Raw genomic sequence first — 24,962 nt, forward strand, 5'->3', positions numbered from 1 at the left:
CTCTTGACAACTGGCCCAACAAAGGCCCGGAGACGTGACAGAGACAATGTGTTAGTGGGTAAACGGAAAAGAATCCAGAAAGACAAACTGCTCCTTCCTCACATTTCAACTAGGAAGGAAATAAAGCATTTCTGGGAGGTAATTTCTTTGAATTTCTTTTGGTACCTTGCTCCGAGGTCCCTGGTTCTCCTCTGGACAGCTAGAAGGCGTTCAGTAAATGTTTATCGTGCTTCCCCCCATTTCCTTCTCCCTCTGGAGCAATGCTCTGCTGAGTGTATAAATCCTGCTACAGTTTGTGTGCATGTTTTTAAGAGTTGCCTTTGACCTTACCTCATTGTGGTCAAGATCAAGAGTCACCAGTGAGACCGGAAATGGCTGGTATGCAGTAGGAGCTCAAATGCCCAGAGATGGAGAGGCGTGTGGGGGCTGGGGAGGACTTCTAAAGCGCCTGCTGCCTTTCTGTTGTAATATTAAGTCCCCGCCCACTTGACACTGGACTGAACCCTGCGTAGTTGTGGGGTGATGCTGTGCAAACCCCTAACGGTGGCCGGGTATACAGCAGGTACTCACTACCCACCAGCTGGACTGGATCTAGGTCTCGAGTGATCAGACCTCATAAGCCTGTCTGACCTTTGAAACAGGACGGGGAGGGACGTGGCCCCCAATCCTGCTTTGCCTGGTCGGCATGTGCTATAGGTGACCCCGGGTCTCGGGTTCTAAAGCCCAGAGTCGGTTGAACATGGTGGGATGGGATTTTTGCGGGGTTGAGAGCACGGGCTTGGGAACCAAACAGACTTTGGGTCAAATCCCAGCTCCCCCATCTCTAAAATGGGGATAATAATACCTTTGTGGCATCTTTCTCGTCCTGAGAGTGCTGAGTGACACACGTCCGTGCCTCCTCTCAGCCTTCAGCCCTCCTCACCCTATGTGCCCTGCAGGGTGTTCCAAAGAGCAGCCATGTCCACCCTGTACCCATCTCTGGAGGACCTGAAGGTGAACCAAGCCATGCAGGTAAAGTGCCAGGCTACAAGCCTGGGGTCCCCTGACGGGGCCTTCTGGATTGCGCCAGGGTAGCTAAGGGAGGCTTGTCTTGGGTCAAGTGTTGGGGACCCCTGGGAGTTCCTGACTGGCCCCAGGGCATGCAGGTCCCCACTGCAGGGCCTGCTGAGCAGAGCAGGTGTCCAGAGGCCAAGGCAATGGAATTACAGCAGGTGGAGAAGACCACGCAGCTGCAGACCGGCCTGTCTGGTGCCTACTCTGTCCCAGTGCTTCTTCCATCCGGGTTCGTGTAGAACCCATGCTCTAGGACAAGCTTCCAGAGTAAACCCCGTGGCCGTGGCGTTTGGCCTACTCAGCCCCCAGAAGCCCTTTTCTCCTCCATCCCACATGAGGTCCTAGTGGGTTTTGAGAATTGGGGGCTTTTCGACTAAAAATTTGCCTTGGCTGCCTCAGGTAGTAAACGAGTTGTGACATTTGGTGGGTCGTGGGCCCCTGGGAGAACCTCCCTCCAGAAGCGTGGACATCTGCAGAGGCCATATTTACTCCAAGGGTCATGGACATCCCCCCTCAGGCCGCCAGCATACCTAATGCCCTGACCCCCAGCCTCAGGGAGCCCCAGGCCTCAAGGGCTCTGGGGCTCATGGCCACAGCTGACTGGCACTCCCCATCCATCCTCAGGCCGAGGCCAGAGCCGTACCCAGGATGCCCGCCCTGCCAGGGCAGGGAACAGACTCCGAGCGGTCAGGTGAGTGAGTGGGCTGGGGCTCTCCTGGCTGAGAGTGACCTCTGCTGGACATTTCTGAGAGCCTGCCTCCTTCCTGCTGCTGAGCTGTGGGCACTATGCAGGTTGACCCTCCCTAGAACCCTTTGAGGGGGACACTGAGAAACCTGCAGCTTTGTGAGGGCACTGACCGCCCTGACTTGGGGCCACCAAGGAAGGCTGCATGTGGAGACCAGGATGTGTGTGGTGGCCCTGGAGCTGCTCGTGGCCGTCTTGATTCAGGCCCCGTGGTAGCAAACTTGAACTCAGGCCCAGCTCTTCTCCTCCTCACCATGCAGTTCCCCAGAGCTGACCTCGGGTCTGGCCGGTGCCAAATAAAGTCAGTTAAATTGAACACCAAAGTGATACATGAGGTACTCAGCGTCCCAGGCTGCTCCTGGAGAAAGCAGACCGTCTGAGGGGAGGACCCACAGTGCCAGCAAGCGTTCCTGGGAGGGCAGAGCCAACTCAGGGGTACACTGCATTCTTGGGAGTAAACAGCATCCCCAGGCCCTGTTTCTTAATAAAAATGAGTGACCACCTGGGAGCCAGGCAGGTGTGGCTAATCTCATGCCCGGAGTAACACCTTTCTTCTTCCTTCCTTCCCTTCCCATCAGTTTTGTACCCAAACCTGTCGGAATTGGAAGGTTATATGGGTCTTTCGTTCTCTAGCCACGAAGTCCAGCAGAACCTGCCTCAGATTCCAGAAGGTGCCAGTGTAGGTATTTGTCTCTTGCCTGATGTGGGCCCTCCTTCTTGGTCTTACCATTTAAACAGACTTGAATCTCCTCTTTCCCCAGCGTTGCTGCGCCTCTGTTTTTTGATGGCGCTTCGTATTTTCAGCCTTCATTGAAAGTGCTGTGGGGTTTCGTGGTTTCCTGCGGGCCTTGGGGCTGAAGGGCCACTGCCTGCCCTTTGACCTCTGACCTGCTGGCCTGAGCCTGCTGGAGGAGAAGGGAGGACATTAAACCTGGCCTGAGCCTGGGTGCTTCTACTGAAGGGCTGCCTGTGACTTGACAGCAGCTGCATGGTTAGGCAGAGCCCAGTGGGAAGGGTCTTGTCATCCAGCCCCACTCCCCAAATTAAACAATAATGCCTGATTCCTGCTCCACATGGCTTCAGGGAGCAAAGGAATTCATAACATTGAAATATTCACTCCTGAACATGTATTCACCTATAGAATCAGTCCCAAACCCTCTCCCAATCAGCTCCAGCCTCCCTGCGGACCATGTGTCAGCTGTCCTTGTCTGCCAGCCCCTCCCTGGTCCAGTGCAAATCGACTGCAGAGTGCGAATGCAAATCTTACTAAGGCCGCCGCAGGATTTCATGAAATTGATGGAAATGAGGATGAGAACTGCCACACTGACAAATGAGGATTTCATAGGAAAAATCAGAAAGGATGAGGACATGTGGGACCCTGAGAAAAACTGGTGACACCCTGGGGTGTTTCTCCAAAATGACCCTCCTGACAGTCATGTAGGGAAGTACACACAAGAAGCAAAGTAGGTCATGTTGCAGATAGTCCAATTTTAATCCATCGATTTAATCCCTCTTTGGCCCAATAATTAGGACAACCTAAATTTTGATTAAAAATTACAGATAGGGCTTCCCTGGTGGAGCAGTGGTTGAGAGTCCGCCTGCCGATGCAGGGGACACGGGTTCGTGCCCCAGTCCGGGAAGATCCCACATGCCGCGGAGTGGCTGGGCCCATGAGCCATGGCCGCTGAGCCTGTGCATCTGGAGCCTGTACTCCGCAACGGGAGAGGCCACAACAGTGAGAGGCCCGTGTACCGCAAAAAAAAAAAAAAAAAAGATAATGCATTTTTATAATGAAAATTTTTTAGTTATTTTATTTCATTTTAACTTTTTATTTTTAAGTAATCATAAATTCATAGGAAGTTGCAAAGATAGAGAAGTCCTTTGTACTCGTCACTCAGTTTTCCCAGTAGTTCCGTTTTATGTAACTACACTATAACGTCAAAACCAGGCATTTTACATTGGTACAATGTGTGTCTGTGGTTCAATGTCATTTTATCACCTGCAACCACCAGCGCAATCAAGATAGAGAACTATGTCATCACCACAAAGGTATCTCTAATCTCTAGTGTTGTCCCTTCATAATCGTTCCCAGCCTCCCTCTCACCATCCGCAGCCCCTTGGCAACCACTAGCGTGTTTTTGTCCCTATAATTTTGCCATTTCAGAAGGTTATGTAAGTGGAATCACGCGGTGTGTGACTTTTTCAGATGGACTCTTTCCACTCAGTATCCTGCCCTGGAGATCCTTCGAGGCTGTTGCCTGTATCAACAGTTCATTCCTTTTTATCGCTGGGTTGTGTTCCATGGTGTGTCTGTACCCCCAGTTTGTTTAACCTCTTGAGGGACATTTTAGTTGTTTCCAGTTTTTGTCTATTATAAACTAAGCTATTATGGATGTTTGTGTACAGCTTTTTGTACGGATATAAGTTTTCGTTTCTCTGGGATAAATGCCCAGGAGTGCAATTCCTAGGTAGTGTTATAAATGTATGGTTAATTCTTTAAAAAAGAAAGTGCCAAACTATTTCCAGAATGGCTGTGCTATTTTATTTTCCTGCCAGCAATGCATGAGTGTTTTCAGTTTCTTCACATCCTTGCCAGCATTTGGTATTATCACTATTTTAAATTTTAATCATTATGGTAGATGTGTAGCATTGACCTATCATTGTCTTAATTTGCATTTCCCTAACGCTAGTGATGCTGAACATCTTTTCATGTGCTCAGTTACCAGCTGTATATTCTTTTCGGTAAAATGTTTCTTCATATCTTTTGCTCATTTTCTAAATGGATTGTTTTTTCTAAGTCAACATTTGAGACTTTATTCTAGAGTCCTTTGTCAGATATTTGATTTGTAAATATTTTCTCCCACTGTGTAGTTTCTCCTTTGATCGTATTAAAAGGGTTTCTTGCAGAGCAAAAAGTCTTTAATTTTGATGAGGTCCAAGTTATTGATTTTTTTCTTTTGTGGATTATGCTTTAGTGTCCTAAGAAATTTCACTGAGCCCTAGGTCCTAAAGATTTTCCCTTTTACTTTTGTACTGAGCCCTAGGTCCTAAAGATTTTCCCTTTTACTTTCTTCTAAAACTGCTATAGTTTTATGTTTAAATTTATGGTTGAATTTGAGTTAATTTGTGTATAACCTGTGGAGTCAGTGCTCACATTTTGCCCATGGATGTTCAGTTGCTCCCTCACCATCTGTTGAAAAGACTCTTCTTTCTCCAGTGGATTCCTCTTGCACCTCTGTTAAGAAGCAGTTGCCCCTCCTTGTGTGAGGCTATTTCTGGATTCTCTCTTCTGCTCCATGATCCATGTGTCTGTCGTGCCCCAATACAACACTGTCTTAATTACTGTAGCTATATAATAATTCTGGAAATTTGGTAGAGTGATTTCTCCTGTTTTATTCTTTTTATCAGAATAGTTTTAGCTATTCTAGTTCCTTTGTCTTTTCATAGAAAGTTTAGACTAACCTTGCATGTATCTACAAAACATCTTGTAGAGATTGTGATAAGAATTGCATTAAATCTGTACATCAATCTGGGGACAGTTGACAGCTTTACTATGTTTTCCCAATCCATGAATACAGAATATCTCTCTATTTATTTAGATCTTCCTTGATATCTTTTATCAGTGTTTTTTTCATTTCCAGCATACAATTCCTGCATATGTTTTATTAGATTTACACCTAAGTATTTCTTTTTTTTTTTTTGAGTGATTGTAAGTGGTATTGTATTTTTAATTTTAGCTTCCACATGTTCATTGTTAGTATTTAGAAGTACAATTGATTTTTTTGTATATGTTGGTCTTGTATCCTGTGACCTTGTTGAACTCACTTATGAGTTCTAGGAGTTTACTTGTAGATTCCTTGGAATTTTCTAGTGAAGTATCATCTCATCTGCAAATAGAGACCATTTTATGTCTTCTTTTCCAATCTATATGCCTTTTATTTCCTTTTCTTGCCTTATTGCTCTGGATAGTTTTTCCATTACTGTATTTAATAGTAGTGGTGAGAGTGGACATCCTGACCTTGTTCCAGATCTTAGGGGGGAAAGCACTCACTCATTTTGGTACTTTTACCTTAATTTTTTTCAAGGCAGAGATCAAATTGAGCCCATTTCCCCCCATCGTTCACTATTTTCTGTGGAACTTTTATTTTTAAGTGGATTTTAAAGGGCTCTTCTCCTGACCCCAGTTTGCCTTGGAAAACGAGGACCCCTTTCCTATTTACCTGTCCTCTCTTCTCTCCCTACTTTCCCGGCTGTTTTTCAGGGGTGTGGACTTTGACGCCCCCTAGTGGCGTCATTGAGCCATGTTCCCTCTCGCCCGCACGCGGGAAAGTGTGTGAGCTGGGGTGGACTGCGGCCCAGGGTCCACTCCATTCTCCTTACCCCATCCCTGCTCCCACCCCGGGGACTCTTGTGGCACGAGGCCCCAGGCGCTGGCTGACCGCCTGCTCTTCTGATGTCTGCAGGCAGCGGTCTCGGGCCCCTCACCGGACCAGGTGGTGGCGCCGGTGTCCGGGAACAGCTTGGGCGTGCTGCCTGGGGAGGTCAAGCCCGGGGTGCGCGAGATCCACCTGTGCAAGGACGAGCGCGGCAAGACGGGGCTGCGGCTGCGGGCCATCGACAAGGTGGGACTGGGGGTCGCGGGGGAGAGGAAGGGCCCCGCGGAGGGCGGAGGGCGAGCCCGCGTGCTGGACAGCGCCTGCCCGCAGCCCGAGTTGCCCGCCCTCCTCCGCGCGCCTCCGGGGTTCTGGCCGCCTCGTCCACCAGCGGGAGAGGAGGCAGAGCGGGGAGCCCCAGCCACAGTAAGGAAGGGGCTGCGCGGGCTGGGAGCCGAGGCCCACCTGACCCCTAGGCCAGGCTCTTCCTCTCAAGCCCCTCCTACAAGGCCCGAGGGCTGGCTCTGGGTTGCGCCAGGGATCCTCTACCTGCCCCTCCGTGGGCTCCTTGCCTCCTTGCCCCCCAGTCAAAGGGATCTGGCTTCTGGGCGGCTGTCTGCAGACAGTGGAAGCTGGGGGCCCTGGATGCCAGTGTGAGAGGCCTTGTAGTCCAGTGGTTGGGGGTGCAGCCTCCAGTTGGGGTTGAATTCCTGACCCCGTTGCTCCCTAGCTGTGTGGCCTGGAGTGTTTCCTCGCCAGGAAAATGGGGTTGCCCTTGTCTGCTGCGCAGAGCTGCAGTCCCAGTGCCCTGCAGGCTCTGGGAGGATCGGGAGGCAAACAGCAGCTTGGAGGAGGGAGCTGGGCTCATGGTGGGCCGGGAGAGCTGACTGTGGGGACCGCCTCCCCCAGGGGCTCTTTGTGCAGCTGGTCCAGGCCAACACCCCCGCGTCCCTGGTGGGGCTGCGCTTTGGGGACCAGATCCTGCAGATTGATGGGCGCAACTGTGTCGGGTGGAGCACAGACAAAGCCCACCGGGTGGTGAAGAAGGCGTCGGCTGAGAAGCTTGTCATGGTTGTTCGGGACAGGTGAGTAGCTGGGTCCCAGGAGCCTCTCTGTCCACCCCCAGCCACGCCCCAGGCTCAGATCACTGTTCGTCCCTGCCAGGCCATTCCAGCGGACCGTCACCATGCACAAGGACAGCACAGGCCACATCGGCTTCGTCATCAAGAAGGGGAAGATCATCTCTTTGGTCAAAGGGAGTTCTGCGGCCCGCAACGGGCTCCTAGTCAACCACTACGTGTGCGAGGTGAACGGGCAGAACGTCATTGGGCTGAAGGTAAGCTAGGCAGAGCAGCGGCTCTGTCCCGGGACGTCAGGGGCTGGGACACGCCAGGTGGTGGGCAGGTTCGTGTCTGCGGGTGGGCTGCTGCTCCCACCCCAGCCTCAGTTCCTCATCCTAAGGCTGCTACAGGGATTCAATGTGACAAGGTACACAGAGCTTCGAGCACAGTGCATGCACAAAGTAATTGCTCAGTAAATATAAGCTATTGTTACTTACACGTGGAGACCAGAGGTGTGACAGGGAGCCGGGGGGTGGGGGTGGGGGTGGAGTTGATGACCTGTGTAAGGACGTAGGTGCCCAGGTGGCTCCTGGCTGCATGGACACCTCCCTACTCTGTGTGACACTTCTGTTTGTATCCTGGATCTTGTTCAGTAATAGGAATATTTTAGAAAATTGCTCTTCAGAAGTCCATTTCTGACCTCTTTTTTTTGCCCTCCCAAGGGGGTTTGCGTGGCGAGTTTTATCTTTAAATACAGAAGGAGCAAGTGGTCTAGGCCCAGTGCTGTGACCTGGACTCGGGGGTGGGTGCCCTTGGGGAATGGACCCTGGAGGAGGATGAGTCACGCCGCTTCTGGTCCCTGGATAAGTGAGAGTGGTTTATCCCGACTTGATACCACCAGGACCGAGAGTGCTTCTTCATCCCAGCTGTGATTTAGAGTGAGGGTCCCTGCCCTGCTGCAGCCAGGGCTTTGGGGCTCACAGGTAGGGCTCCCCGGGTAGAGGTGGCTTGGGCGGTGGCATCTCACTCCACAGGTGGCACAGTCTTTTAAGCCAGTTCTCCTCCGCTTCACAAGGGCCATCACCATCACCGTTCCTGTCGCACATCTTCCTCCCTGTGCTTGACAGTCTCCCCACCTTCCTTGGAGGCTTGTTCTGCTGGCTTATGAGCACTGTGATCAGCAAGTCCTTCCTAATGTCTGTCTGACATCCCTCCTGCTGCATCTCTCCCCTTCCTTGGGGATCAGGCGTGACAATCCAAAGGGAATCCGTTGTAGCTAAAAGGCTGAGTGCAGTCACACCAGTTCCGAGTGGCTGGCTCTACTGGGTGTTAGTGAGCCCACTCCTTTCAAAGCATGACAGTTCTTTGTTCTTAACTGTTCTGGAGAGCAGTCCTTCTAAAATGTGCTGCAGATTCTCTCGTCCTCACTGATGGTTCAAGGCTTCACTATGAACTTATCAGTTATCCTACCAAACAATGGCGTAAGGCTCTAAGGACTGGGCCTGTCCCTTTGCTGAATGGCCCCAGATAGCTATGCTTCTTGAGATCATTTATCTTCTCAAAGGTCTGTCTATTTCTACTCCGTGGCCATCACTAGTCCCACCTAGCACATCTTCTCCCATTTATCCTGGAACAGCTAAGAAAACACATACCTGGGTTAGACACTTGTGTAAAGTAAAGGTCATGGTGTCTGAGTAAGGGCCAGAGGCTCTTCTAGTGGCCATAGCGTTTGTCTTTGGACTCTTTGGCACACTTTGTGTAGATGCCTTTTGTTTCTTGTTCTCCCCATGATCTGAATGGCTTCTGCGGGCCTCTCTTTTCACTAGTCGACAAGATGTAAGAGGAAGAAGTACCACACGGGCTCGGCTCAGGCTGACAGGAGCCCAGGGAAGAGGGTGGGGGAGCCCCTGCTGTGCCCCCACTGCACGGTTATTCTCTTTGTGCTTTGGGTCCAGAACCCGAGTGTGACGGGGTCCTGGGAAACGGCATACGTGTGTGCTTGGTGAGATTCCCAGGGCTCTTTGGGGAAAGTCACGTTTGTGAGGCCCTGTTAGGTGTCAGGCCCACACAGGCCCTCGAGCTGAGGGGGGGAGGGGCACGCTCATTTTACTGACAGGGCCTCAGGTGGGAGGCCCACGTTCTTGTTCACCTGAGGGGCAGCCCTGTCCCTGATGTCAGAATGTCAGTGGCATCCTTCAGCGGGGGCCGTGCTGACCTCTCCACAGAGGTGCCTTCAGAGTTTCCCCTGGCCCCCGGGGTGACCGCTCACTCACCCCTTCTCCAGGACAAAGAAGTCACGGAGATTCTGGCCACAGCCGGGAACGTCATCAACCTGGCCATCATCCCCACTGTGATCTATGCGCACATGGTCAGAAAGTAAGGCTGGTCCCCTCCTGCCCCTCGCCCCTCAGCTCCCCACCTCCCGTCCACCCCGGCTTCCTCAAGGCTCCTGCAGAGCCCAGACCAGCCTGCCCTCTGCTCTCCTGCCCTTGCCTCCCTTCACGCTAGCCAGTGGCTTCTGGTGATTTGAAGGTCTTAGACTCGGAAGTGAGGGTCCACAAGGCATGCACAGGCTTTGCGGGGATGGGGGAAGGTGCTGCCAGTGTTGGCGACTGTCCTTGCTGCTGTATCTAGGTTGTCCCCAGCCCTGCTCCACCACACCATGGACCACTCCATCCCTGACATCTGAAGCCACGGGAGAGCAGCTCAGCCCTCTCACCCTCCAGCAGGAAAGGGAGAGTCCTCAGGGGACAGACTGTGGAGGCCTCTGCCTGGGGGCGGGGCTGTCTCGAGGCGGGCGCGTTCTGGGTGGGGCAACATTGGATCACATGGGCCTGTCCTTTATACACACTGGCCTCCTTGGAGCCTCAGCCTCTTAACTGGGCTAAGGCAGGGGCAGGGCCCACAGGCAGTGATTCTCTGAGCCGATTTAAATGCTGGGCACGTAGGCAGGCCGACTAAACACTTCCTAAAGTTGCAGCTGGGTCCCTTTCAAACTTTTGCCTCTACCAGTAAAAACATTTCCACGGTTTGAGAGAACAAATACATTTTTTTGGGAGAATTGTTTCTTTTTCCTTTAGTTGTTCTTTGTCACAAACTGTATTTAGTTATAACCCGTCACTGTCTTTGAATAAAGATTTGATTTTACATAAAATCCCTTCCTCAAAAGTAACTGAAATTCCAGAATCTTCTGTCTCATGACATGCCAGAGCTGGTTTTCTTTTAAGCAGTGGTGAGACCAAGGCCTTTGCTACATATTGCCTCTGAGAGCAGTGACTGGGCTTTGCCACCGTCACATGCCGCCGGTCCGGGGCATGGGTGACTAGAGGGGGACAGTGTGGGGCCCTGGAAGGGGGCCCTGGCTTTTGCGCACCCCTGCCCAGCGACTGCAGCTGGCTTCCGCATCTGCAGAACGGGCGTGAGGACCACTTCAAGGGTGCTGGAGAGGATGGAACACGTGCACTTACAGGGCCCCACGGGTCTGACGGGGGGCGTGGGGTGCGCCAAGTGACCCCCTGGGGGGGAGTCAGAAGCACGCAGCTCTCTGGTTCCCTCAACCTCAGGAAGATCTGTCTGCTCAGCTTTTCCCAGGATGCGTGTTATGACCCCCATGCAGGTGGGGACAAGTGTGAGCCCCCTTCATCCCCCTCGCCCCCACCCCCAAAAGACACAATATAAAGAAAACAGGCCAAGGATCTTGTTGTGTTTTCATGCTTTAATTCAGAGCTGTCTGCTGTAGGTACAACTCTGTCTGATCAAAAGGACAAAGAAGACAAAAGTGAAGACCCCTCCCCACCTCCCCCCTTCCTGTATCCCCTGAATTCTCTGTCAAGGGCATGGCTGAATGTAGCAGTGCACTGTGACTTGTGTGCACTGATTCCTAGGTCAGAGGGGGTAATGATTTCCCTGGGCAGAGGCCCCTCTGTAGGCCTTTACCCCAGAAGCTTGTCATCTGCCCCCACCCCACCCCCCAAGGTGCTGCCAGATACCCCTGTGCTAGTGGCGACTGGGAAGGGTATTCAGTGAAAAGCTAAGTTATCCCCTTGGGAGATATTTGGGATAAACTCCATTTGAGGCCAGCTCTCTGAGCAGAGTCCCGGCCCCAGACTGATTTCTGCTTTGAGCCTGGACGAGAGGAGCAGCAAAGCAGCTCTGGCCTGGACCTTATAGCTTAGGAGAAGCCACTTCTGGAGGTGGGACCCCAAGGGACCAGCAGTTCCAGAAGGTGGTTCCTGAGAACACGGTCCCTTAGGATCTAATCAGCTCTGGCCAGAGGCTGGGGACAGGGGAGACCCCAAAGATCTCTGCTGCAGAAGCGGAGGGCGGGAGGGAAAGGTCACAGCCCGGCGGGAGGGAAAGGTCACAGCCCAGCAGGAGGTGGTATTAAGCAGGAAGGAAAAGGGGAGCCTTGGAGGATGAGCACTTAGCGGGAGGCCCCCGGGCGCTGGCCTTGCTTCCTGGTCCCACATCCTGTGTCCTGCAGTCAGGGCTTGGAGCCTGAGCCCGTGGGCCGCTGCGCCTCCGCCTCCGCCCCTGGGAGCTGCCCAGGCAGCGCTGCCCCTTTTGCATAGATGCAGGATACCGAGCGCACACACACACACACACGCACAAGCCGGGGCCTGGCCGACACGGTCCCAGCGTCTGTCCCAGGCCTGGGCCAGAGAGCTGCCTCCTCCACCGACAAGAGGCAAAGCCCGTCAAGGTCCCACCAGATCCCCCAAAAGAGAGGCACCCCCAACACTGTGGGCTGGAGGCCCTCTGACCAGACAGGCAGGTCTTGAGCCACAGCAGGAGCAGAGGGCGGTGCCAGCTCCGCTCACCTTGTCCACAGTCCTCGGTCCACGCTCTTCACGAGTGGCTCCTCCAGCATCAGGGACAGAACGGACCACAGCCCCGGCCCTGACCACGTCCATCAAAACACAAGACACAGTAGGAAGGCCACAGACAGCAAGACGCAGACCGGAGCAGAGGGGCTACGCAGCTCGACTAGATTCCAGTGGTGAAAAATATATAAATTTTATGTTGTCAAATATAATAGTCATACATTTATTTTCTCGGCAAAGCTTTTGACTATTTCTAAGGAGACACCACGCAGCTCCGTGATTACGCGGCACGGGAGGCGGGGTCCGCAGCCAGTCCTGGCTTGGCTTTGGATTGGGTTTTTCCACTGCCCCTCCACGTCACGATCCCCAGGTCCTGTGGGGCAGCCCTGCCCGGCCCCCAGAGTTTGGGTTTGGTTCGACTGGGGTAGAGGGGTGCTCCACAAAGGATGGCAGGTCTGAGGCCCAGAGCGAGGAAGGGGAGCTTTGGAGGCACAAAGCGCGTGGCAGAGGGGCTCTCCCCACGATGGCTGGGCCGGCTGCCCACCCCAAGTGCATGCAGGCATCCCCCCTCAAGTAGGTGGCACAGAGAGGAAGGGCAGAGCCCATGCGTCAGGCAACAGCTGTCGGAGCAGCGGGGGTGGGCAAGCAACCTTGGCAGAACCAGAGTGGCCCCTAGGCCAGAGGGGTGAGTGAGATACAGGGTCCCAACCACACCCTCCCCCCGCCACAATGTAGGGCCTAACTCTGAAGAGTGGGTGGGATGACGAGATAGGTATAAGCCCTACAGAGGAAGAGGAATGGGTTTACTCTGTAAAATAATAATGCAAATAACATGTCAGCAGCTTTGCAGAGGGACCTAGATGTGGTCCCGGGGAAGGAGTGGGGGGCCAGTGAACCTTCCCAGGCTGACTGGGCTTGGGCTGGGAGCCCCACTCCACCCCCTACCTGGGAAACATCCCAGGACACCCTGCTTAGGCCTGGACGGACATCATGGCTTCAAAACCTCATCTTGCCATTCATCCCGCTGGAATTCCCCTCAGAGGCAGAAAGGTGTAAGATTTAGGAATCCTCATCCTAGAAAGCAAGCAGCCACCTCACAGGAGACCCTGGGACGCGTGAGAAGCAAGCCCCAAAGTGAACACAGTGCAAAGCAGAAGTCGGCCCTAAGGTCCCCGGATAAACCAGGGCGAGCTCCAGGGCAGTCAGACCTGGAGCAGTCAGCTGGTGGTTGCTGAGTCCAGCCCTGCCTCCCAGGCTGCAGGGCCCTGTCTCAGAAGGCTGGAGCTGCCCCCTTAAGCTGCCAGCCCCCGCCTCCTCCTTTCCTGTTGGCATCGTCTCCAGACAGGAGCTGGGCTCAGGCTAGCGTTCCCACCCCGGCACTCGCCTGTCTGGCTCTCACAAAATTATCTGACACACTCAGAAGCGCCAGGAGGAAAACAGATGTGGGGAAGCTCTGGGACGAACAGACAGACACAGAACCCACACCGCCCTCTGACCATCACCATCTTTCCTCCAGCCCATGGCCTTGACCGTGCTCCCAAAGCGGGGAGCAGCCGGAAGGGGATGGAGCTCAGCCCAGGCCAAGTGGTTCCAGACCCGCTCGGAGTCCCGGTCAGTTGCCTGTACTTTGGGTCGCAGCTGCCTCCATCTGAGGAGGTAATACCGGCCCAGAAGCCTGGGCTGAGGGCAAGGGGTGGCTTGGGAGAGAAGGCTTGGGGTGGGCAGGGAACTGGACAGGACACGGGGGTGGGGGACGGGGAGGCTTGGCACACAAGTTAAGCCCGGCCTCCCCAGATCAGCACAGCAGAGACTTCCTGAGCAGGGGCTGCCCTGTGTGAGAGGCCAGGTGGGCAGGGGGGCCAGGTTGGGGGCCTCACCACCTTCTTTCTCTGCAGTGTGTCCCATCCCTGTGCCTCCCTGCCCTTGGTCTCTCTTCCCTTCTCTCCTGTTGCAGTTTTGGGACACCTTCCCCCACCCCCCGCTCCCAGCCCCTGACACTGTTACCATTCTGAAAACACCACCTCCAAACCCAAAACTAAATAAATAAGATGATGCCCCACGGGAAGGTGCGAGAGGGAGGACGGCACCCCTACAATCGGTAGTCAGGCCTCCGGAGCCCGGGCCGGGATGGGGCCTCAGGGCTGCGAGCTGCCGCCTGCAGCAGTGCTGGCGCTTGGGCCCTGCTGGCTCAGCGAGCGACAGCTGATCCTGCGGATGGAGTGCAAGGCCACGGTGCAGCAGCCCCGCAGCAGGGAGCTGATGTTGTAAATGGGCTGGCCCTGGCGCCGCTGGGAGCGGCAGAGCCAGGCCACCGTGGGCACGGCTGGCACCACCACCGCCAGCAGATCCACGATATAGTGGCGGCTCCAGTAGCTCTTGGGCTCCTCCTCGGCTGCGGCCGCCTCCTCCTCCTCTTCCACGGGGCACGCCACGCTCACCGACGGGTTGGGGTTGGCACCAGGGTGGTGTGGGGTGGGCCCCCGCGTGATGGGCTCCGGGGCCTCGAGCTCGTCACCCACCGTCACCACCACTGCAGAGTTGGGGTCTCTGGGCCCCAGGGGGTGGGGATCCAACTCCGGGCACCTGTCCCCTGACTTGGGGGCTGTCCCGCAGACCTGGGCCTTGGTCACTTTCTCCAGGATGGTGTCCAGGTCCGGCTGGTACTGCACGAAGTCCGTCTGGATGGCGCGCTCCTGCATGCAGCTGGCCTGCACGCCAGCCTCCGTGCCGCACAGCAGCTTCTCGTAGGTGTTGCTGGCGGGGAAGCGGGGGCCCAGGCTGAAGGAGCCGTGCAGCGAGGAGCCCTCCTCGGGGCCGCAGTCCACCCCCGAAGATAGCAGGCTGCTGGCCTCCAGTGCATCCGTCCGGCTCAGAGTGTCGTCGGTCGCCACGAAGCCACTGTCAGCCCCGTCCTCCACAGAGGCGCCTGGGTGGTCACCCGGCAGGCGGTCGCCGCAGACAGCGGGGTCGCTCAGCTTTGTGTAGGTGGAGCTACGGGTAAGGGAGCGGGCGGGGGACCCGCCGGCCGACTCGGCGGCGCCGTCCTCCTTGGCGAAGCCGTTCTGGGCCACCTCCATGCTGTGCAGCAGCGTCTCCAGCTTCTTGTTCTGGATGTTGATGTCCACGAAGTACTTCTGCAGCCCCTTGTCCTTGTCAATCAGGTTGTTCTTGACGGTGTCGATGACCTGCTTGAGCTGCTTGATCTCCTTGCGGGCCTCCTTCAGGGCCAGCTGGGCCTCCACGCGGTGGCACTCCTCCTCGATCCAGTCCTCCTGCATGCGCGACAGCTGCATCTTCAGGTCATCGATCTCCGTGTCCCTGTGAGCAGATGAGGCACACGTGCTCACCGCCTGGCCTGTCACCATCACCAAGGACAGACAAGGAGGGGGCTGTCCCCAAGGACACAGGGCCTTTGCTGCTGCCCCTCAGAGCTGAAAACAAAGGAACGACTCAGAGTTCCTCCCTCACCCTCTTTATTCCATCGGGGAAGCAGTGGGGATGGGAGAGGGGCCAGGGCTCAGGGCACGAGAGACCTCCTCTTCAGGGGCAAGAATGAGCCACCATCTCCTTCCCACCCCCTAGAGCCAAAATGCAGACAACTGTCCACATTTATATCCACTACCCAGAGAAGACAGCAGACGATAAAGATTCTCAGTTTAAAGATGCTACTGCTATAAAAACTTAATACACCCATTTACAAGTCTTAACATAAAACTAAACCTAAAATCTCTACTCTGCAGAAATGGATGTGGCCTCCTACAAAAGCCGGTGGTGGAAATTTTCAATGGAGGGCTACTTGGCCAGAGACCCCGGGGACAGAGTGATGATCCACTCTGTTTTTATGAGAGAAATTACTGCCTTGAATGTAGCTGATAATTTTACGTCTTCCCTCAGGTGGAGGGATGAGAAGTGGTGGATGAATCAGGAGAATGATGAGAACAGAGTGGCTGTCTTTTATCCATGCTAGATGCTTCCTCTCTGTATCTACCGTAGAGAGGGAAGACCCAGAAGATTGCCGGAAAAGGCACAGAGCTATTCCCGAAAGAAGAGGCAACAGCAGGTAAACGAGACGGTCAGAGGACTCTTGTCCAGACACTCGCAGGCTTTTAAAATCCCTGAGGCACAGATGAATCCAGGGGGCGCAGGGGAAGGAGGTGAAGTAGAAAATGATGCCATCAAGTCCAGAGGTGAAGCCAGGGTGAGACTGAACAGGATGGACCAAAAGCAGTGAGAAAGGAGGAGACTCCTTCATGGGGCTGAACTCCCACCCTGGGTGCTCCTCCTTCGGCAAACGTCTTAGTGATCCGGCCCACACGCAGCCACTCAGCCCAAACCCTACATTCACACACAAATAAAATCCAATCACTTTGGATTTTATGAGTCCAGCAGAGCGACCAACCCAGATCAAGCACCATGCACTTTTCAAAGTCAAATTAGAAATTCAGGAAATGGGCCCAGGAATCTCACTCCACAAAACACTGAAGGGACTGGGCCTGCAGGGCTGCAGTGGCCACAAGGTCAGCAATGGCATCAACTGGAAGGGGAAGGAGGGGAAGGGCTGCCCTACAGGATACAGCTTGGTGATGGACGTGGGATGGCAGCAGGAACCTGGAGCTGCTCAAGGGCCATGATAACAGACATCCCCACAGGTGTGGGGATAGCGTTCATTCCTCCTGCCTCAGGGTGGGGGGGGCTCATTCTAGGATAACCCTCCTCACTGACTCTGAGCCCTGGCGGGAAGAGTGAGTTTGAAAGGAGGGACTGGGCATGCTCAGCTCAGCTGGGCCCCACTCCTCCTGGGAGCCAGCAGGACCCCAGAGCTATGGCTTCCCAGCCCTGTCTAGGTCTCAGGGGGCTGCAGGATGTTACATTTGAACTGGGTCTTATAGGATGAGTTTTCCAAGGGAGCAAGATGAGAGAAAGGGTATCTTAGAAGTGGGGACACAATATATGAAAGCACAGAGTGTAGAAGCAGAGCTCCTTCTTTGAGGAGGAAGTAGGCTACTGCGGGAATGAGACGTATCAGACTGAATGTTCAGAGCCTGTGAGGAGGCTGACAATACAGCAAGTACAGAATGGCCACAGGTACTACAAGAGTATCAGGTGGAGAGGCCGGGGAGCTGAGGTGCAGGCGTGTCCACTACAGGGCGTCCTGCCCAAACCACACAGGGCAGACTGTCTGCTCTGAGCCACAGGGCAGCCCTAGAAAGGAAGCAGGGAGATGGGCTGTCTGCTTCCTGAGGACATCAGTGTAAATGGCCAAGCAGACGCAGGGCATCAGTGAGAAGACAGTGGGAAATATAAATAGAAATCCTAGCTCTACAGACAAGGAGGTCCACAGAATGCCACCTCTACCCTCCCCAAGTTCAAAAACACAACAGATACAAACTGGATCAGCTACCTGGCAGAGCTCTGGTCAAGAGAGACACGGTCACGTTCACTGTGTGCTCCAATTTACATGGAATATAATAGACAAATCCACAGAGGCAGAAAGATTAGTGGTTGCCAGGGACGGCGTGGCTGGGGAGAGATGGAGCGTGATTGTTACTGGGAACAGGGTTTCTTTCTGGAGTGATGGAACTGTTCTAGAATTAGATACTGTTGATGGTTGCACCGTTCTGTGAATACACTAAAAATCAGTGAATTGTTTACTTTAGATAGGTGAACTGTATGGTATGTGAATTACATCACAATAAAGCAGTTATATTACAAAGAACGAAAGAAAGAAAAGATGAAGGAAGGCGTGGTAGTGGTGGCCTCCCCGCCTGCCCTCCAGCGCCCTGCACGGCACCCTGTCCAGCTCACAGTCGGCTGCGTATCTGAATTGACACAGTCTGGAGAAGACGGGTAGGTGACGAAGAGATCAGAGGGCAGCCCTGAAGCTTCGATCATAAAGATGAAGCCGCCAGCCTGGAAACGGGGAGGCCGGGAGGATCAGGTCTGGAGAACGAGCTCAGACGGGCCCACGGGGGCTCCTGGGAGACCCCTGGGCTGGGTGGGAGCTCAGAGGAAGGTTTCTCACGATCTTACATCATCTATACGTGGATGAGGAGGAAGGCTTCTGGGGCCTGAATTGGTGGGTCACGAGCCCCTGGTGACCCCCTGGGAGGAAGCAAAGGAGGGCTAAGGGGTTGTTTCTCCCCCACAGAGACAGGTCAGCCAGGAAGAGTGCCCTGTGCCGCTCCTCCCCAGGTAGAAAGGAGCCAGGGCACGAGAAGTGGCCAAATGGGGCTGCCAGGCTACAACTGGGAGAGCACTGCCGTGGGTGGGAGGCCCAATAGACCCTCGCAGGGGAAATTGCTCCCAGCCTGGCCCCAAGCAGCTACCTGATGCTTCAAGGAGCAGCTGAGGAGCCCCCAGCCACGCCTTCCTCCCAGAGATACTGCAGGGCCCTGGCCGCCCGCTTACCGGTCCTGGAGCCGGTCCTGCGTGTCCTTCAGCCGGGCCTTCAGATGCCGGATGCACACCTCCTTCTGCTGCAGGGGGGTCAGGTACTGCTCCGGGGTGGGAGGCTTGATGCCATGGTTGTCACTGCACAGCGTGTACTTCATGGCGCGCCTGCCGGGGACGCTTGTCAGCAGGGAGGGAGGAAGGGGCCTGGCGAGGCACTGTGCCTCCAGGAGCTAGGGGCCCCGCCTACCCATCCTGGTCCCCTGGCCACTGGAGCGCTGCGGGCCAGGCCTCCCCCACGGGGCCCCTGTGGGCACGAGAACACGCAGCCCCTTTGGGAGGTGGGTTTCATTAAGGCTCTTTCGAGCACAGCGTCAGGGTGGGGAGCTCAGGGCTCCTCTAGCTTGGGCTGGGGAGACACGTCACAGAGCACGTGCACCAGCCTGGCGCCACCCGGGGTGGCGCCCCCTCCGCCAGCCCAGTCCCGGCGCCGCAGCCCAGAGCTCAGGTGTCCACTCTCCCAACCCAGAGACCAAGGCTGAGGGTGGGAGAGGTCTCCCCCTCCGTGTAATTATCCTGGGGCCTGCATGGTGGGCCAGGATTTATCCGCTGTGTATGTGTATGAGTGATTTCATGTGAAAATCTAGTAACTGTATGGCAGCAACCGTTTGAGCCGTTTCCGTGTTGTCATCATCACTACCCCCTCAGCATTCATCGTGTGTGCAAGACTGGTACTAAGGTGGCAGCCTGTCCTCACACTGGCATAAGGTGGGGGATAGTTGATATAATATTAATAATGTGTTCGTTTTCTTAGTGTTCTACAACTTTGCTTTCAAAGAATCACATTACCCTACAGTATGCCTTTCTCTCCCAATTGGAGAAAGTGCCTATCAGCCTATCATCACAGGTAAAAGGTTTGTAGAAAAATGTAACAATGTTTCTAATACCATATTTTGGATATGACTGTAATACCGCGTGCCATAAAACCTTCATAATGATTCATTCATCAGATAAGCTAGGCAACCATTGCTAGCTTCTCTGTTATCAATGCATGCACACGATACCTGTAAATAAATACGAGTTTCTTTTTCACATGATCTTTTCGTTTTTGATGTCTAGTCTTAGTAATACATGTAACAGCTACAGTGTTTTGTATCATGTAGGACAGTACTGATGTACTGACAGATGATTCATTTTAAAAACAATGTAAACTTACAGTATCAGTAAATACGGTATATTGCTATAAGTGTATATTCTTTCCTTATAATTGTCTTAACATTTTCTTTTCTCTGGTTTACTTTATTGTAAGAATACAGTAAGTCCCCCTACATATGAACCTTCAAGTTGCACACTTTCAAAGACGAACGGGTGTTCCCAGGTCCAATCACGTGAGTTAGTTCACATGGCTGGTGTACTTTTCCAGGTACTGTAAGATTAAAAATGTTTTCTTTATTTTTTGTGTTTGCTTGTTTTTTATGTATTATTTGTGTGACAAGTGTTATAAACCTATTACAGTACAGTACTATAGAGCCAACTGCGTTAGTTGGGTACCTAGGCTAATTTTCTGGGACTTATGAACAAATTGGACTTAAAATGAATGCACTCTTGGAACAGAACTCGTTTGTATGTAGGGGGCTTACTGTATAGTTTATAATACATATAACACACCAAATACATGTCAATCAACTAATTACGTAATCAGGAAGGCTTCTGGCCAACAGTAGGATATTAGCAGTTACGTTTTGCGGGAGTAAAAAGTTATACGCGGATTTTCAACTGCACGAGGGGTCAGTACCCCAACCCCCTTGTTGGTCGGTCCAGGGTCAACTGCTCTAGGACACCAGCCCATGAACACATTCACACAAACGCAGGCAGACCCTTTCCATCTGCATGTGCACGCTCTGGGGGCACACGTGAGCCCACACGGGAACACTGGCTGTCTCTGGACATTGCCCTGTTCACAGCTGTACCCTGGAGCCACAAACACCCTAGCACAGGGTGGTGCAGACGCGCGCACGCGCGCGCGTGTGTGTGTGTGTGTGTGTGTGTGTGTGTGTGTGTGTGGTGAGCATGCCCTGGTCCCACCAGGGCCGAGGTGGAAGAATTCCCACCCAGTGGAGGAGGGAGGGCCGAGGCTTTCACCCAGGGAAGGGGAGCACCCCATGCCACCAGCAGACCACGGCCAGGCCACCTCAACTCACAGCTTCCTGCCGGCTGTTCCGTTTGGGAAGAAACCTTCTTGGATTTTGGCTTAAACACCTGGGCGTGTTCTCACACAATTTGGCAGAGGCCTTGCCGCCATCCAACTCTGTTCCTTTAGGGGACAGGGAGTCCCAGGTCTAGCAAGAGGCAATCACATTTTATGGATGTAGAAAAGACAGGCCTTGGTGGGGCCCATTTGCTGAAGGAGCCAAGTTGGAGGCAGTTTTAAAAGTTTTGGGGAAGCTGTCTAACGTTTACCGAGGAAAAAGTATTTGTAAATCGTAAACTGTTGAAGAGAAAGTGTGGACAGAAGTGGAGGGAAAGAGAAACGATTCTCTTCTACTCGCTCAGCTCCTGGCCTCTAAGTTTAACTCAAGTCAGGTCACACACTGGCTTGTTTTCTGTGTGGCAAGGGGAAGAGGCACGGTGTCGGGTGGGACCCTAGGGTCCCCTCTGATGGGCTCTAAGAAATCTCCTTCCAAAAGAGAGGAAGCCAGCAAGGGCCCTGAGCCCCACGTGTTACGCCAGTAGACATCCTGGTGCCCTGCAAAGGCTATGACGAGAGGGACCCAGAGCTGTGGTGAGAAAAAGAGGCCTTTTCCCTGTGCCGGGGTAGAGGAACCAGGATTACCTAAACTAGTAAGAGCTGAGGATTATAAAGGAAGTAAATATTTTAACTTTTTTCCATATGCTTTCACGAGTTTTCCTTCTCAATATAACATTTAACACTCATATATTTTTAGTCACTAGCTCTTTGTGGGAAAAATATTTTTTAATATAGTATATATTTACATATATACTATACGTACCTGAGAAGAGAAGTATACTACAATTCATGTCCCTCAGCTATTCACACCTTGGAACACCTGGCAGAGCCGAGGCACTGCTCACCAGCAACTCGGATGGTGGCAAGGAGACCCTTGCATGGAAGCAGCTCTCAGCCTCAGGGTTGGGACTGCCCCCATGGGTTGCAGTTATGACATGTGTGGCAAAAATCTGCTACCAATAAAAAAGTATTAAAGTTGCCAACTATACACTTTTCAAAAGGTAAATTAATGCATCATCAATCTCACTCACACACCACCACCACCCCCGTTCTGGGGGCAGTTACAGACAGGATGCTGGGTCATGGGTCCGGCATATGTGTGTCACCCATCATGCGTGTCATGGTGGAAAACTTAGAACTGCCGCCTCAGTGTGATCTGGTCACACAAATGACGCTCACTCAAGACAAGCCTTCCCAGGAGGAGCTCTGGCCATGGGAGCTGCAGGCCAGAGTCTCCTGGCCTTCTCTTGCCTACGATTCTCAAGTTGAACCAAAGTCCTAATGAGAGCGGTTACGCGTTACGGGCCAGCAGCAGCGTGTGGTGGGCGCAGATATCAGCTCCCTGAAGCCTCCGGGTTGTGAGCTCCACTTTACAGATGAGGGAGTGGAGACTCAGACTGAATCACATCCTAAGCCCGTGCTCCCCCCTCGCGCTCCTGGGAAGCAGGATGGGCGCCGCCATCACAGCCTGCACGTCCTGGTCTCTGAGGACCCACTGCTCTCCTTACCCGTCTCCTGCCTTTCCTCTTTGCTGAGAGCCCAAAGCACATGCTGCACTTGTAGCACACTTCACTTTCTAGAACCACTCCAGTCTGCCACCCTCACAGTGTGCCACCTGGAAGAGCAGGCTGGCGGACGCCATGAGTTGCCTCCCAATATCCATTCTTGCCTTTTCTCCAACAGAACTCCCAGTTTGCTTGGGTGGCCCTACACTGGGAACCACTAACTCTCCCTGTGGCCAGTCATACCTGGCACCAGCCAGCACAGCATAGACAGAATTTCCTGGGCAACGTGTCCTGTCTCAAAAACACGAGTCTCTGGGGGTTCAGGGGCTTTGGTCTTTCCACCTTCTTCCTTCCTGGATGCTGACCTGATGCCTGGAGGTGTAGGAGCCAGCTGTACACCAAGGATGGTGGAGATGGGGTGCCTGACACTTCGGGGAGCTGCCCGCCTCTGGCCCCTTGTTTTGAAAGCATCATCCCCAGTTTGTCTCAGCTACTGACTTTGGTTATGTGCAGCTGGGTATGATCACACCCATCTTACAGATGGGAACTGAGGCTCAGAGAGAAGTGACCTGCTCAAGGTCACACAGCGGGGAAGTGTGCTAGAGTCGGGGATGGTTAGAACGCCCACCTCCCCCGACCCCCAGGGCACTCAGGGTTCCAGCCAGCTTGGCCAGGCCGGGTGGGAGGGAGCAGCTGGTTACCTGGGCGTGGGGCTGCTGTCACTTCCCTTGCAGGAGCCCGAGTTACTGCTGCTGCTGAGGGAAGAGGCGCCGTGGGCATCCCGCACGCTCACGGGGGGAGAGGTGCGCCTGGAGGCAGGAAGAAGAGGCAGGTGCTCGTTCTGGCTGGTGGGCAGCCGCGGACACTGGGCGAACACCGCCAGGCCGCTGCGGCCCAAAGGGCCCCCACTTCAGGGTCACCGCCGGGGAGAGAAGCATGGCGGGGGGATGCACAGACAGGGGTGACAGAACAGACAGTGCAAATCAAGGTGGAAAACCAGAAGGAGGCCGGTCCTCAGGACTCCCCAGAAGGCTGAGCAGGGCTGCGGGCCAAGGGTGGGGTCCCAGCTACCCCTACCAAGGGTCCTCAACTTCCAGGGTCCCCCAAGCCCAGAGGGAAAGGTCCCTGCACGGACTGAAACAGAGGTGGAGAGGAATGGGGCAGGCAGGAGGAGGGACAGGAGCAGGGGCGCACGGGGAGGCCAGGGGAGCCTGGGTGGAAGGCTGCATGCCGTCCCTGCAGTAACTGTGAAGATCGAACAACAATACTGGTGACGGCAGGGATCCAATGGTTTAAGTCTTCAGAGAACTTTTATACCCACTGTGTCATTTGAGCCCATAAATAGTTCCTGAGGCCAGTGTCAGCAAACCCATTTTAAAGATGGGAAAACTGGGGCAACAACTTGCTCAAAAACAAGCCGGTGTTGGACTGGAGACAGAGACCCTCCCTGCCCCCACCTTCAGAGGCCAAGGCTCCGGGCATCGGGGAAACTCACCTGCGGGATCCAGCAGAGGCCCGTCTACTGCCTGGCAGGGACATGGCCATGAGGCTGTGGGTCCGGGTGAGGGGCGGGATGGGCGGTGTCCCCAGCCACAGCTGCCTCCACCAACAAATTAGCAGGCTCTCACCCCACCACCCGACTTAAAAATCATGATCTTCAGAGCCTCAGGGCGGGCAGAAATCATCAGTCCAACCCCGTGTCCTCCACATGAGCGAGTGTGCGCCAGAGAGAGCAAAGGCCTCACCCAAGGTCACCGACACTGGGGCCGGGCCTCCTAATTGGCTCGGCCCAGCACTGAGTCCTCTAAGCTATAAGCCAGGCCCCCAGACCCCTGACTCTCGGACCCCCACCCCCACGCTGGTCAATCCTCCCTCGGCGGAGGCTGCAGACTGGAGGCCTCCTGGAGCGGGACCAGGAACCCCAGGTTAGGCTGCGCTAGTCTCGATGTCACCTTCTCACAGTGCCCGCTGGTGCGTGGCTCGGGGCTTCCCGTCTACAGGGGAGATAAGACAGACCAACACACCACACACGTGTAGAAAGACATATGGATACACGCGGATATGAAAAGGTACCACGTCCCCTCCATTCCAAGGCATGCCACACGTGGCTCAGTGAACGTGCTCAGGGGGCCTGCCCACGATGCAGGACATGCAGCCCTCGCCTGCCCCGCCCCCCACTGCCCACACGCTGCACACAGGCATGGCCACGCCCATCCATGCAAATGCTCATGCTCATCGCGGGGTGCACCAGGAACTCAGGGCACAGGCTCAGAGCAAATGAGGAAGGAGACAGATGGGAGACGAGGACTCCTCCCTGCTCCCAGGGCGTGTCTCTGTAGGCTGGACCCAGTAGGAAGTGACCATGCCTGCAGAGATCCATCCTCGGCCCTCTTGACAAATCAGTAGAGAGACTCGGACCTGGCCTCCTGCCCAGGAATCCCAAGGCCCCTTTCCTGGGTAGAGGTTTGGGCTCCAAGGGCAGCCAGCCCTACAGAAGTTTAAGGAGGGGAGAGGCCCCATCCTGGGCTGGTGTTGGCTGCTGTGGAAGGAGGCCTGCACAGGGCATTAGCCCAGAGCTCCTGGAGTCCGAGGTGGAGAGGCCTGGGCTCTTTGCAGCCAATGTGCTAGTGCTGTGCCAGCTCCAGAGACCCTAGTCCCCTCCTTCCACGCTCAGAGCGAGAACTAAGGACAGTAGCCTGGGTTACAGGAGATTCAGCCAAGGACACAGTGTGCTGGACCTTCCCCCATGCGGGGAGAGAAGCAG

General features: G+C 54.4%; 2 protein-coding genes across 2 annotated transcripts in view; one reads left to right on the plus strand and one right to left on the minus strand.

Moving 5' to 3' along the window:
* SDCBP2 (syndecan binding protein 2) overlaps positions 1-10,386 on the plus strand; it is an 18,571-nt gene extending 8,185 nt beyond the window's left edge. The window contains exons 2-9 of the mRNA XM_024743198.1: positions 873-1,011; positions 1,678-1,744; positions 2,377-2,477; positions 6,262-6,420; positions 7,081-7,256; positions 7,336-7,507; positions 9,517-9,608; positions 9,867-10,386. Coding sequence (XP_024598966.1) covers positions 958-1,011; positions 1,678-1,744; positions 2,377-2,477; positions 6,262-6,420; positions 7,081-7,256; positions 7,336-7,507; positions 9,517-9,608; positions 9,867-9,921 — 876 coding nt within the window. The 5' untranslated portion in view covers positions 873-957 and the 3' untranslated portion in view covers positions 9,922-10,386. The remainder of the gene's footprint in view (positions 1-872; positions 1,012-1,677; positions 1,745-2,376; positions 2,478-6,261; positions 6,421-7,080; positions 7,257-7,335; positions 7,508-9,516; positions 9,609-9,866) is intronic.
* Positions 10,387-14,184: 3,798 nt separating this feature from the next.
* SNPH (syntaphilin) lies at positions 14,185-23,758 on the minus strand. The gene is made up of 4 exons (XM_024743274.1): positions 23,694-23,758; positions 22,900-23,007; positions 18,464-18,613; positions 14,185-15,373 (listed from the first exon to the last, which is right to left on the minus strand). The coding sequence occupies exons 1-4, from the start codon at positions 23,741-23,743 to the stop codon at positions 14,191-14,193; spliced, it is 1,491 nt and encodes a 496-aa protein (XP_024599042.1). The 5' UTR covers positions 23,744-23,758; the 3' UTR covers positions 14,185-14,190.
* Positions 23,759-24,962: the final 1,204 nt, after the last annotated feature.

The sequence above is a fragment of the Neophocaena asiaeorientalis genome, unplaced genomic scaffold (genome assembly GCF_003031525.2).
Source record: "Neophocaena asiaeorientalis asiaeorientalis breed wild unplaced genomic scaffold, Neophocaena_asiaeorientalis_V1.1 scaffold82, whole genome shotgun sequence".
In the NCBI taxonomy this organism is placed as follows: Eukaryota; Metazoa; Chordata; class Mammalia; order Artiodactyla; family Phocoenidae; genus Neophocaena; species Neophocaena asiaeorientalis.